General features: G+C 42.4%; 1 protein-coding gene across 16 annotated transcripts in view; it reads right to left on the bottom strand.

The window, feature by feature from the left end:
- Positions 1–13,746, bottom strand: part of CELF4 (CUGBP Elav-like family member 4) — a 715,523-nt gene that overhangs the window by 36,768 nt on the left and 665,009 nt on the right. For all 16 annotated transcript variants that reach the window (XM_039718741.1, XM_039718767.1, XM_039718775.1 and 13 more), the window contains one exon: positions 7,616–7,782. In XM_039718741.1, coding sequence (XP_039574675.1) covers positions 7,655–7,782 — 128 coding nt within the window. In that variant the 3' untranslated portion in view covers positions 7,616–7,654. The remainder of the gene's footprint in view (positions 1–7,615; positions 7,783–13,746) is intronic.

Here is a 13,746-nt window from a genome sequence, read left to right on the forward strand (position 1 = left end):
CGGATGAAAGACACCTGAGAAGCAAGGTTTGCACCGTAAACCTTCAATTCTCTGCTACAGCTGAATCAAACACTTCAGAGACCAGAGTTTTGATATTCACTTGTATCTGGCCAAAGTTACCGTACCTATGAATTATTCAAATATGCAATTATTGCATTTGATGTATCACTGGGTATAACCGTGGGAACGAGAAACAGTGTTCTAGTGCAGCTGATTGTATATGCCTTCCAAACCATAAGGACATCAATTTAAGGTGCTCACATTGATGGAGTGCTCTGCAACCCCTTATTAAGATTCTTGCCAACTCCTGTAGCAGTTTTCCCCTGCAGAGTAAATTTCATGGAGTTTTTTAGCCTCCCTTTTCTTTATCTCTACAGTGCAAGTGCCAAACACTATCCCACAGAGCTTCAATTCATGGTTCTGCAGTAGCTCTCAAAGGTCAGTGACAAAAAGATCAGATCATTTTCAGCTTACTAATCAATGCTGCACAAGTGACCTGAGTCCTGTGCACATGTTGGGGCTAACTCATAACTCTGACTTCATTGTGAAGTTCCAGTTTCCCTTGAGGGGGTTTTAACCTTCTTCTTAGACATAGAGGGCTGTGCCCTGCTTGCTGTTCATATTGTCTTTACCTAGACAAAAAACCACATTAATGGTGCTGATGTTTGTGTTAACTGAACACACCAAAGCTCTATCTGCCCTCAAATATGGGGCCATCTGAGAAGAGCATCTCTGAAGTTCTCAACCTTTCTTTGCTCTCTCCCTGAGCAGCATTTGCAAATTGATAACACTCCTGTTTCCTGTTTGCTCACTTGTGAGTACTGGTCTCTCTGTCCATGTCCCAGTATCAATGGATTTTGCTGACTTGTAACTTATTGGAAAGTCCTGAAGAAAAATGACTGTGCTTGTTTTCTAGGACTCATCCTGTATTTTCACAATCCTCTTTCATTGTGGGTCTTTGCCTTCTCTCATTTGTTTTGTACATATTTTATTTAGCAGAGGATTCATTCTGTCAGTGTTTGCTGCTGCTGCTTGAACAAAAAATTTGGCTATGGATGTCTCCTGTGTTTTTCCATCTCTTTGGCTCTCATTTCAAATCACTGCTGTTTCAAACGCCTACTCTTTCCTTTTCTTATATTTTCCCATTTCTCTTCAAGTTGCAGTCCCTCATGCACTGGCCCAGCAGATCTGTGTGCTGAATGAACCCGGTAGAAATGTTTCTTCCAAGGCTGCTGTTTCCAGGCTACTGCAGCTGGCCATTAACTGATGCAACTGAAGCTTACACTGAGCCCAGAAAGGCTCTAAAACCTGCCTTACTCAGATAATCTGTGACACTGTCTGTATGATCTCCTGCACTAATCTTGCTCAAGTGGCTGAATATGAAATTACCACCCTCCAGTCAACCCCGGAGCTTTGGTGGTTTTGCTGTTGGAAGCCTTTGAAGAGGGCACCACCATAGCAAGCTCCTGGTCTTTTCACAGTGTTGTACATATGGGGAAAAACTCAGAAGGTTCTTTGCTGGCTGAGTCTTTGGCAAAAGTTCTCACAATTCTCCAGAAGTTTACTTCAGAGCACCAGGGCCAAGAGTATCACAGTGAGATGAGAAGTAGGAGGCTGTTTTAATATATATTATTTAATTCTGAAGTATTTACATTATCTAACATTAAAAATGAAAAAGTGGGGACTTGGGTTTTAATGAAGAATTCCTGCTCCAAACTGAGGGAAAGTGTTGTGGTATTGCCTTGTGCTGCTCTATCACTCCCATGACAAATAGTGCAGATCTGCTAGTGACCTACATGGACTCATTTAGATGCAAACACAGCAATACTCCTGAAAAGCTGCCCTGCTTTGAGGAAGAACAAGTTCCAAATATTGCTGAATGGAATTCAGTCTCAGAGCAGTAATTAGTGATTGTAATTTTGGAGTAAATGCAGTAATTAATTATTGTCGTTTTCCATCAGTGCATTGTATTGTGTGCCAATCTTAGAATAAAATAATTAGCAATGGGATTTTGCATGCTCTGGTATCGAAACTGTGGTTTCTAGAACAGACATGAGAATTTTGCCATAATAAAGTTATCAGTAATTTAAATGGACAGACAGGTTAAAAATGATCAGACAGAAAAATAAAGGATTTTCTTGTCAGTCTTGCAAACACCTTCAGGGGTCCTGTTTTAGCCTCCCCCCCTAAAATTCACTTCCATTCTCTCAGTACACGCACAACAGCACAAAGTTTAGGTTGCAAACACAGTGAGTGATGCTTAATTTAATCACAGGTGTCAGTGGAAATGAAAAACAAAAGTAATCCAAAGAACAGAAAAAAATATTGGCTGAGGTGATGTTTTTCCAGTACCTGAACAGACTTTCCAAAATTAAGCTGTGCTGATTTTTTTTCTCTCTTTATTCACTCATATTAAAGCTTGTGCTGGAGTACTGTTTTGATGCAATTATACTAGTGCAAATTTCCATAATGTAAGCAAGTCCTAAACGATCTAAGTGATGACTAAAAGAGGGAAACAACAATAATCTGTGCAGGTGGAAGAGAAGCTGGTTAGCATGATTGTAGGAGGCATAACTACAAGAAATGGGATTTTATCTTGAAAAAGAGTATTTGGAATGAATCTCAAGATGAATAGCCTAATAGAAAACAGTGAGATCAATGCAGCTGCAGAATAGCCTCTCACTAGAGGTAATAGAAAGCTATCTAGGAGGCATAAGCAACAAAAATTTCAGTAAAAAATACTCTCACTAGACTTTGCATTGAAGCCATCTGAAATGACAAGAGAAGCCAGAAGTTTTCCTCTCACATATTTTTGTTTATGGCAATTTGGAATTTTGCTATTTTTTTTTTTATTTTTGGCTGATAGTATATTCTTACTTTAAAATGGAGTTTGGGTTGCTGTTATTTTTTTTCTCTTGTTAGGGAACAAAAAGAGAAAAAGCCAAAGTTTTCCAGTTTGGTAAAATATGAACTCCAATTAAAAAAAAAAAAACCCAACCAAAACCAAAAAATACATCCTCAGAGTAAAAATACTGCCTATTCCAGAGAGCTGCAAAAACATGTATTTCACACATTTTACAATAAACCAGACATCAGTCCATATTAAAAAAGCTGTGAAGTAGGATCTTTGAGCTTTGAACTATGTTATTTCCCCTGTTTTTTTGTAGAAGCAGGTTGCCTGGGCAGTGCATCTATTCAATGTTTTGTCACTAGTCTGGAGCACAGCTAAAAAAATCTTGCTGTTGATCTTATTTCTTATTTCTTTTTTTTTTCACTTTTCTGTTTCCTTTTTGCCTCGCTCAGTTTGTCTTGCTCACACTCACTTTGTCTCACTCAGTTTCATGCCAGTGCTCTGGGTTAGCTTCCCCCAAATGTCTCTGCATCTTTAGCTTTAAATAAAACTTCAGCAGCAGTGTCTGTCTGAGGTGGAAAGCATCACTGTGCCACTGCAATGAAGGCACAGAAGGGGAATGGACAGGATTTTCAGGGCTGTTGTATGCTGTGCCTTTCATTGATCTATCAGCTGGATGCTCCTGGGCTGCTCTGCCCTGGGCTCTGGGAGGGCTGAGAGCTCTGCACTTTTCCAGGCAGTGCTGTCCTACCCTGCCTGCCTCTCCTGGCAGTGGGCTCAGGGCTCACACAGCCCCAGGCACTGCAACTCCTCATAGCACAGGGCGTGAAGGGCTCCTAGCAATGGCCACCTAAGGGAGATGTGGGCTTCAGGTTGGTTTTTTTTTCTTAATTATTTTATGCATTTTCTATCTGAAAGGCACACAGAGTGTCTCCGAGTCCTTGTTTCCTAGTCCTCAGGGGGGATTGGCAATAGAATATACTGATTTTGGCAGAGTTCCCTCAAATGATCCTCCTCTCTTTTGCTTTCTCCCAGCCCATCATTCCTCCCTTCCTTTTTGTCCCCCTGCAGCCACCTCTTTAATTATAAAGAAAAAAGAGAAAAAAGAGAAAAAAGAGGGGCAGTCATTTTGCCATCTGAATTCTTCAGGGCTTTGCTTGCTGCAGCTTTGGACTTATCTGCTGCATCACAGAAAACCTTTCAGTGCTAGAGCACTTGCAAAGAAAACAAAGGACTTCAAATCACTGTGGCCTAGACTTCTTGTGTCCCAAAAGGGAGATTTGTACGCTTTTTTTAATTATTTTATGCATTTTCTATCTGAAAGCCACACAGAGTGTCTCCGAGTCCTTGTTTCCTAGTCCTCAGGGGGGATTGGCAATAGAATATACTGATTTTGGCAGAGTTCCCTCAAATGATCCTCCTCTCTTTTGCTTTCACCCAGCCCATCATTCCTCCCTTCATTTTTGTCCCCCTGCAGCCACCTCTTTAACTATAAAGAAAAAAGAGAAAAAAGAGGGGCAGTCATTTTGCCATCTGAATTCTTCAGGGCTTTGCTTGCTGCAGCTTTGGACTTATCTGCTGCATCACAGAAAATCTTTCAGTGCTAGAGCACTTGCAAAGAAAACAAAGGACTTCAAATCACTGTGGCCTAGACTTCTTGTGTCCCAAAAGGGAGATTTGTACGCTTTTTTTTTTTAAGTGCATCCAGAATTAAAATCCAGTGAGGGCCTTTCTTTCTTAGGAAAAAACACTTTGGTGGATTATGTCAAACTGGGTGCTGATTTTTTGTTGTTGTTGTTGTAGTTGTTGGCAACTTCTTATTTTTTGAAAGCAGTTCAATAGAAAAAAGCCCTTCCTTGGAAAAATCCCAATTAAAAAGTTTCTTGAGCATCCTCTTGAAGTACATGAGTAATTACTCTGGTGTCAATACGGTTATACACATGCTTCAAATTGGAATTAAAGGCCCTGAAGAGCTGCATCCAAAGTAAAGATAGATAAAAAACACAGTGAAGTTATTATCTTTCCATCAGTTAGAGGAAGTTGCAAATCAAGCCAGCAGTGGAGGTGCAATAATACTGTGCTTAGCCAAGAACAGCTGGCCTATCCCTGAGTCAGGCGTATTCCTGAGGGCTTAGCCCTCTGCTGATCACCATCGCCCAGCCCTGGTGGGAAAGCTGACCTCTGGCCTTCCTGACTGAGAATCCTGCCTGCTTCTGGAGTGCTGGTATCAATGTTCCCAATCTCTGGAAGGCAGATGAGCTGAAGAAAGACCTGGGTTTAAGCCCATGTGACCTTCTGGGTATCCTGGCTGTCACCAAGTGTCCTCTGCAGCCTATTGCAGCATGGCTCTCCCTGTGCTAACCCAAATCATCCCCTGGGGAATGCTTCTGCAGGGTCCTCCTGGGACCACATACACTTGGACAATTCCTTCTGTCAGCTGGAAAAACACATGTATAAAGCTTTGTTTTTCTGGAAAATTCCTTTCTACCAAAAGTTGGGTACAGCTCCTGCAAGAGTCTTAACAAGGTGTGAGTATGCAAGAGAACAAGGACATGTATCTGAGATACATTTTGATAAGGTCTCTAAAACAATTCTCTAAACAAGGTTCTCTAACCCAAGGGTGGAAGTGATCTGGTGGTAAAACTGATTTTTCTGGACAGCAGAGTAGTGAAGCCAAAGTCAAATCCAGGAAGGCTAAAGGACTTCCTATCTAGAGGCAGCTCTTCAAGACTGTTATGCTTAGTAGAAGCAAAAGAAAGGAAAAAATGCTTAAGAGAGACATATGGAATTATATTACTCTTTTACTTATAATTTAAAGTAAATTTTTTGGGGGGAGAAAAAGAACCAATCCAAAACCAAACCAAACCAAATCCAAGCAACAAATCTTCATCCTACTAGTGAGTAACCTTTTGTAGGAAACAAGCTGAGACCTCAGAGCACTTCATGGTGAACCATGATGATAAAAACCACCATAGACTCACGCTGGTGAGTCTTGAACAGCACAGATATCCACAGCCCTGCATCCTCTTACACCACCATGAGAAACAAACATATCCTCAGCCAGAACAGCTATGCTGAGACATAAAGCCTGGTGCCTACCTAGGGAGACCTTTGTGTCCCTTGGTCCCTTTGCAGGTGTCACAGAAAGCCTCCCTGACAAAGGCAGCCCCTGCTTTAACACAGTTGCACGCATGCACCCCCCACTCTCCCCCAGCAAAGCCTGCAGAAAAAAAAAGCCAGTGTGATGAAGCAAAAAGCATTTGGATATGGCAACATGTTTTGGTTTCAAGCTTCCAAGAGGCCTTTTCATAAGCAAGGAAAAGAAAAGAGGTTTTTGAAGGGGGAAAATGCATTGACGGTTATTTTCATGTGGTCACATATAAAGGAGATTCTAAACTATGGAGGCTGTTTCCTGCACATGCACCTAATATGTTTATTGAAAGGTTTCTTAATCTCCTTTATGCTGTCTTCAGTGCAGCACCTCTTTCAAAGACATTTTGATCCCATTCCTGAACTCTCACTGGAAAGGATACTGCTCTGAAGACTGGAAAAATATGTTTTTCAAAGATATTTGGGATCCCAGTGAAAAATTAAAACACTCTGTTTTTCTTTGGGAAAATTGAAGATAGTGATTTCCTGCCTGCCTTAGATAAATCAAAGGAGGCCTGAATAAAAATCACAGAATCTTAGACATTACAGCTAAAATTACATAGAAGAGTCACCTAAACAATCTCTTTATCACTAATTCAGGAGTACAAATTGCTTAGGGCCTCCCTAGGTGCTGAGTTTATTGGGGAATCTCTGGTGTGGAACAGTTTTAACAATAGGGAGACTCCTGTCTCTGTAAACAAACACATAAGGGTTTATATTTCTGTTTCTCAAAGAATTACCTAATGAAATAGCCAGCCAGTGTGGAAAATATTTCCGTTTTCGGAAACACCTTCATGTTTGTTATTGGTGATATGTTGAGATTCCAATGAGACAAGCTGTGGCTTCTGATATTTTTGGTGTTGTTACATGTATTAGAAGTTCCCTTGAAACATCCAGCTGGCTTCTTTCCAGCAATACATGGCGCATGAGTCTAAAAATGAGACCCCAGGTCCTTACTCCAGCTAAGCTTCCTTGGCTTTGTTGGGTTTTATCTACACACAGGAGTTTAAAGCAACTGTCCAAGAAGTGAACATGGAACCTGCTATTAATTTCTTGGGTTTGTGATGAAATAAATCCGGGGTTATTTGGTTGTCAGGGAGACATATTTACATTAAGTTATTATGCTGAGATGGAATTGGATACAGACTGTACCGCATGAAGAATGAAGAATGCTTTGAAACGTTTGCAACACAGAGCTGTTGAGACAGACACTGTCCCAGTCCAGTCACCTGGGATTAAACTGCAGCCCAGTCCCACCTCTTAACTGCAGATTGTCTTCAGGCACCAGAAGTGCTCTCTTGCACTGAGCAGGGGGAATCAGGACAGCTGCTGACTCTCCTCTAGTGACCAGAAACACTTTCTAGAGATGGCAGGATGCCCCTGGGATGAGGGAGTTGTCTTATCCCTTGTTAAGCATCCTTCCACCTCTTTTTCTAAAGAGACACACACACAAACAGTTCCTAGTTTATGCGCGGGTGCGTGTCTGAGCAGAGTGGCTCTAGCCAGAGTCAAAAAGGCAGAAAATAGAGAGTCACAGAGCTGAATCTCCTTGAGGGTCTACGACACAGAGAGACGCTACAGGTGTAGCTGACATCCCCTTCCCCATGCAGTTACCTGTGCTAGTGCTTTGTATCCAGTGGTTCCCACAACCCTTCAGTAGGGACGATTAGCATCCTTTGGCCTCTTCAGCTGCACCTTCAGCCTCTTCATGCCAATCTGGAATCCATTCATGGCCTGGATAGCAGCTTGGGCACTGGCAGGATTGTCAAAACTCACAAAACCTGTCAAAACATGAGGCAAGGCATGGGACTTAACGAGCTGAAGGGTGCCAAGGCACGTACATGCAACGACCACTGAGAATGAACATGGGGAAGGGGGTGAGGGCGCTGAGAGGGGGGAGGTGATCAGGAAGGAGGGTGGGCAGGAGAGTGAGGAGAGGATGATTGCCAATGTGGGACAAAGGATAGGAGGGGTTGTTACAGATCAGTGCCCCAGGACAGTGCCTGGTCTGAGTGCCAGTCTGAACACTAGGCTATGTGGAGCACAGGGATCCAAACGTTGGTGCCACAAGATTTGGGTCACTTTGAGCTGGGAGGCAGCAGATGTAATGCATGGTCTCAAGGCACTCTGTCTTCCTCTATCTCCCTCCACTGTGACTTGGGTAAATCTCTAAACCTTCCTTAACTTGCCATCATAGCCTTTCCTTTGCCTTCCAATACTAATGATGAGGGGAACCTGACACACCTACTGCTACTTCCTTATTAAGGCAATATAAGTAAAATGTGAATTTAATAAAGTCTTCATTATTGTAATAGTCAGCATGAATGGTTTGATTGCTGGCCAGCCAAGCAATATGAAGGGCTTGAATCACTGGCAATTTCTGCAAACTCCATGTTACTCTGCAGTTGAGAGATGAACACAAAGTGTTTCCTAACATTATTTTCCTATAGAATTTCAAATTTTGCCAGCAAATCTCCCAATCAATCACGGAGCACATCCAGCACTAGAAACAACTACAGTGACTGAATATTGTATGTAGGGGTCACCTAAGAAATTCTTTGTCTTCGTTTGCTCTCTAACAGTCTGATAAAATAATATAGGTCAACTACACAGGATGCAATGCATCTAATGCATTCAGCTATGGGGAGAGCTTTTGGTGTAGCTTTACTTTTTTTTTCCTGTTTGTTTTTTTGATTTTTAAATTTATTTTTATTTTTAATTTTTTTCTCGTGTTTGATCCAAAAAAGGCCTCATTTCCCCATGCTGTTTATGGCTGTAGCTGGAGCGACCACAGGTCTGAGATATTAGTGAGGCAGGGGGCCATCACATTGTACAAGCATTGCCTCTGCTGCTTTTGCCAGAAATGTCCCTGTGTGCCAGCAACATTTCTGAGCACAAACCTTGGGTGAGACTAGCCTAGACCAACCTGCTCTCCAGACAAAGCCATCTGTTTACCCACCCCTGCAAGGCTCTGGCAGCACAAATCAATCCTAGGAGCCTGGTGTTGCTCAACAGGCAGGCTGAAATGAAGAGACAGTTTGTGCAAGCCCCTCAAAAAGCCAGTGCTGAGTGTTTGCTGCCAGGTATACACCTGCTCCTGACGGCAGAAACAGGCCTGGCTTACAGCCTTGGGCTGTGCTGTGGATTCATTCTGCAGCCTCTCCTCTCTGGTCTAGTTCCTGTTTGGAATGAGTCTCACAGGGTATAGGGTGTCTTGCATCTGAAAAAGACACAGAGCTGTGCATGCAAAGGCACCTTCTCACCCCTGCACTAAGCTGTGCTCCCTGACCTCAGCTAATCATGTAACTTCATGACAGGTCATGGAACCCATGGTCCTAGTCTCTCAAAGTGAGACAACAGGTTTGCTGAGTATGGCACATGGGGTTTTAAAAGGGAGGCCAATGGAATAAACAGAGAACCTTCCTTGTCCTCCCCTCTGGAAGCCAAGGCTCCAAGTAAACTGGCTGTCCTCACAGTTCTCCTGCCAACCCCCTGGATGAGGAGGTAGCAACACTGCAGCTCTGAAGACAAACAGACAAAATTCTGTTCTTGTACGCTCAAGCTCCACACCAATCATCAAAGAAAACTGGAGGACTATAGTGAGTAATGAGCTGTGGTTTTATTCAACAGTAATGGATCTCCTCTTGCCCTCATGTTTTAGGCAGTCAGTGCCTGGCGATGTTACCAGTTTGCATCTGACTACTTTAATAATCTATCAACAAAGACCTATGATTCACTCTCAGCAACTGGATAAACTAAACTCTTCCTGGTTTCACCCAAGTATGTTCAGACTTCTGGAAACTCCCTTGGGGATGCCTTGCTTGAGCTTCAACCTTAAATATGTTGTCTATATACCTCATATCCTTGAATACAGGATGTAGTGAAACCCATTTCTTTTTAAAAATCACATCTTGTTTGCTGATCTTCCTGGCCAACACACATCAGTTACACCTAAAACAGTAGACTAAAGCTATTCCAGGGAAGTTCAGAGAAACTGGAACATAACAACCTGTAGTGCTGAGGGTTTTTTTGATTAATGTTTAATATCAAACAACTCCTGGACAAAGTGTGAGTTTTAGCACAGAAGACAGGCTGTGTTCAGTGGTTAACTTGGATGCATCCACCATGTTCTGAAGTTGAGAGAATTTAATAATTTGGGTGTATGCCATTTTGTGCCAGCTGTCCCCAGTGCTAGGGAGAAGTGCCAGATATTTTTACTTTACTGATATACACACAGCAGTCCCATATCAAAGCTGAGTTGGCTGCAGCTGGATAGTTGTTTAGCTCATGCCTTTAGAGAACATACCTTGCCTGGGAACTGTGATTTCTACTCTTGCTAGAGGTCCTTTTGGGATGTCCCTCCTCCTGCCTACATGTGCACATCCAGATTGTGCCTGCACATCCATCCTTTTTTGAACAAGACACTTTAGAATCCTACAGTGGAGGTCCTGCCAGTGCAGTCAGTGGAGGGTAGGGCAGGATTTCTCTCTTTTGTCAGGACACCCTTAGCTGTGCTCAAATGAATCACTGGTCAGGGAGCAGTGCAGGCTGCAGTGAAGGCAGGCACCAAGGTTAAATCAACCTCTGTTTTGGGATCTACCTGGTTCCATAAGTTAGAACTGACATCTCAAGGTAAAATCCCTGGTGGGTCACTCCCCAAAGTGATGTTAATTGCTGAATCAAACCTCTTCAGAAATGCTGCCCACTATGACAGAAAATTACTATCTCTCTACCTTTGCCAAGACTAGACCTTTGAGGGATTATAAGCCCTTGTGCTTGTATGCTAATATAGTTGTGCCTCTGGAAGAACTTTGCTGCGAGATAAGCTCACAAAGATACACCAGTTTTTATCATCACTTTGCTTTTGAGATGGAATTCTTAACCCACTTCCTCATTCTGTGCAAAGCTGTAAATAATACAGCATTTTAACAAATGGGACTAATAAGAGAGATCAGAAGAGCATTCGCTCACTATATTTCATTTAGACCAGATAATGAAGCTGGGAGTTGTACTCTGATTCTGGTATTAGTTGCCTAGATTTGGACCAGATTTTTTTCTCTTTAGTTGTTCTGGTATTCACTGATGCAATATAAAAATCTTCTCTGTCTGGATGCTGAGTGTAGAGGAACTGGGATTGGAAAGCTGGGGAAAGAGATGGGCAAATGCCAATAACTGTGTATTTTCTTTGTGATCATATTCTAGGGACAGAGCAGCTAATTACTCTAGCTTCATTTCACTGTTTTAGTTTTCGGGAGCCTTGATATGCTCAGAAGTTGCTGGTGCATCCAAGTCTCCCCCTTTCCTATTATTTATGTGTAGCTGTGTTTCATATTGTGGAAGGTATTTGGATGAACTCCAAAGAGAAGAAAAGCTATGGCTTATCCTGAGATTTAAGACTTTACCGTGGATAAGGGATGGGCAGAGAGACAGGCATGTTGGGCTAACAACAGCATATTCCTTTCTCTTCTCAGGTCAAATGCCTACTGGGAGATTTGACTATTTTTGTTGCTGTTAGATGCAGTATTGGCAGTCAACAATCTTTGTTTCTCCTCATCTGTGCCAGCAGAATTCATGGTACTATGACAGATCTGAACACGTATGACTAGGAATAGAATGCATGTACTTGGTAAATAACTTAAATACTCAGTTCCTGAATGGCTTTAGCATTTGATCCTGTGGGCTCAAAACATGATGGCAGTATTACAGCTGCTATCTGTGTTTTGAACACCACCCCTGCGTTGTCATCTACATGCTTGAAGGACGAAAGAGAAAGGGAGAGGTTAAAAAGCTTGAAGCTCTTTCTGTGCATCAGTTAATTAATAATCAGAGAAATATATGTTCTGGTCTGAAGACAGTTGGTAGGAGGACAGCATTTTGTGATAAATCTACTTTATGGGGGGGATATTGGTGGGTTTTTTTCTTTTTCCCTTTTTTTCCCCCCCAGGGATTATGTAAAAACGCTGTTCTAATAAATGATTTATCAAAAGCGGCAGAGAATGGTGAAAGCTTCTAGGACAGCAACAGAGGGCATCTAATCTTTCTGATTCTGCACAGCATCTTCCAGGAAAGAAACTGTTGTTGAGCCCACTACTTCTGGCTTGCTCTTTTCCTAGAGGATTGTGTTAACTGTTGGGGGCAAAAACTGGGGTACAATTTTGGAATTGCTTTATTTTCTCCCCCTTTCTTCCAGAGAAAGTTCTTGTGGTGTGACATGGGGAGGAAGGTTTGTGCCTTCCTCACTATGTGATCAGCACAATCACCAATTGCTTTATGTAGCAGATATTACCTAAGGGTTGTTTATCTCTTTTAATCAGCCAGGATAATAAAGAAGGGAATTCACAGTCTATGTAAGCGTACATCTGAAGACTCTTTTGTAACTGTAAACTTTTTGTTTATGGTCTGTGTTTTCTCTGCATGTCCATGAATTAGTTTGTGCACTAAGAGCAGTCTTGAATAGGAGCACACAGTTATATTTCCATGGATCCTTAATTGGTCCTTCTGAGTTTTCTGGTTTGCTTTGCATCCAGCAAGGAGAATTAGTGGTTAATGAGCAAAACAGCCTCTTGATGATCTGTTACCAGGTTGGAATAGCACGTTGTCTCTCTTGGGCAGAGGTTTTCCTCTGGATAGAGCCCATGCCATGGTAACTATACTGAACTTCCTTTAAATCAGTCAAGAGCAAAATGAGCAAGCTTTTCCTCCAGACTCCTGAACTGTGGGCAGCTGATCCTACAGCAGGTCCACTCATATAACTAGGTTGCCTTCAGGCGATAGGAAGGAAAAGAGGGACCTCAAAGAAATTGATATTAAACTTGTCTTAAAACTAAGAAGAATATTTTTATCCATGTTCCAGATACTCACTAGCATCTCAGAGATACACTTTGCAAGATACTGCAACAGAAGCAAGTAGAAATTGCTGCTTATTAGCTTGTTTCAGACCAGACTTTTTTTTTTTTCCTTACTAGTTCTGGCCATCAGAATATTTGTCTGACTGCCATGAAGGATCTTTCCTGGTGCTTCTTGTTCCTTCAGTTTTGAAAGTTACCAGCTAAGAAGAGCATCTCTGAACTTTTTCATTTTGACATTCAACCTGTATTCATTTTACTAGAGAGAAATGAGAGTAACAGAAGAGCAAGGATCTGCTGCTCAGCCTCTGGGAGAGAAAGGGAAGAAATGCCACATGCATGGCCTAGGCACTAGCAAAGGAGAAGTCCATGCCTCTTGCTTCCCTTGTGTCCAAAGTGCTTCCCCCTAGGCTGTGGGAAGGAAGCTTGGCCAGAGTAGAACAGCTGGATCATGGAATATCCTCACCTGAAAGTGTGATCCCACAAAGATCATTGAGTCCAGATCCTGGCCTTACATAGGACAGCCCCAAGAGTATCACCATGTATCTGAGAATACCAAAATGGAGGGACCTGCAGAAAGTGCTGGCAATCGCTTAGACCAGAGATCTTGCTCTCCTGTCCTTTCTCCAAGAATCTGAGACAGTAATTAAAGAATTAGTTATTGATATAATTGGTTATTAATATAACTGCTCCCTCAGCTCATGGGTTCCTTGCTTTTGTTACTGAGCACTGAAAGGTGAGATCTAGGGAGGCACTTTTTGCTGTGAAGGCAGCAGTAAGGTGCTCACATCAAAGCAGTCTTCCTGAGGGAAGGGTGGTGTTCAGTAACTCCTGTCCTCCCCTCCATGAGGACCTGCCCACCTGCTCCTCAGACCTTCCCTGCTACTTCAGCCTATTTAA

This window comes from Passer montanus, unplaced genomic scaffold, assembly GCF_014805655.1.
Source record: "Passer montanus isolate IOZ18808 unplaced genomic scaffold, ASM1480565v1 scaffold104, whole genome shotgun sequence".
NCBI classification, from domain to species: Eukaryota; Metazoa; Chordata; class Aves; order Passeriformes; family Passeridae; genus Passer; species Passer montanus.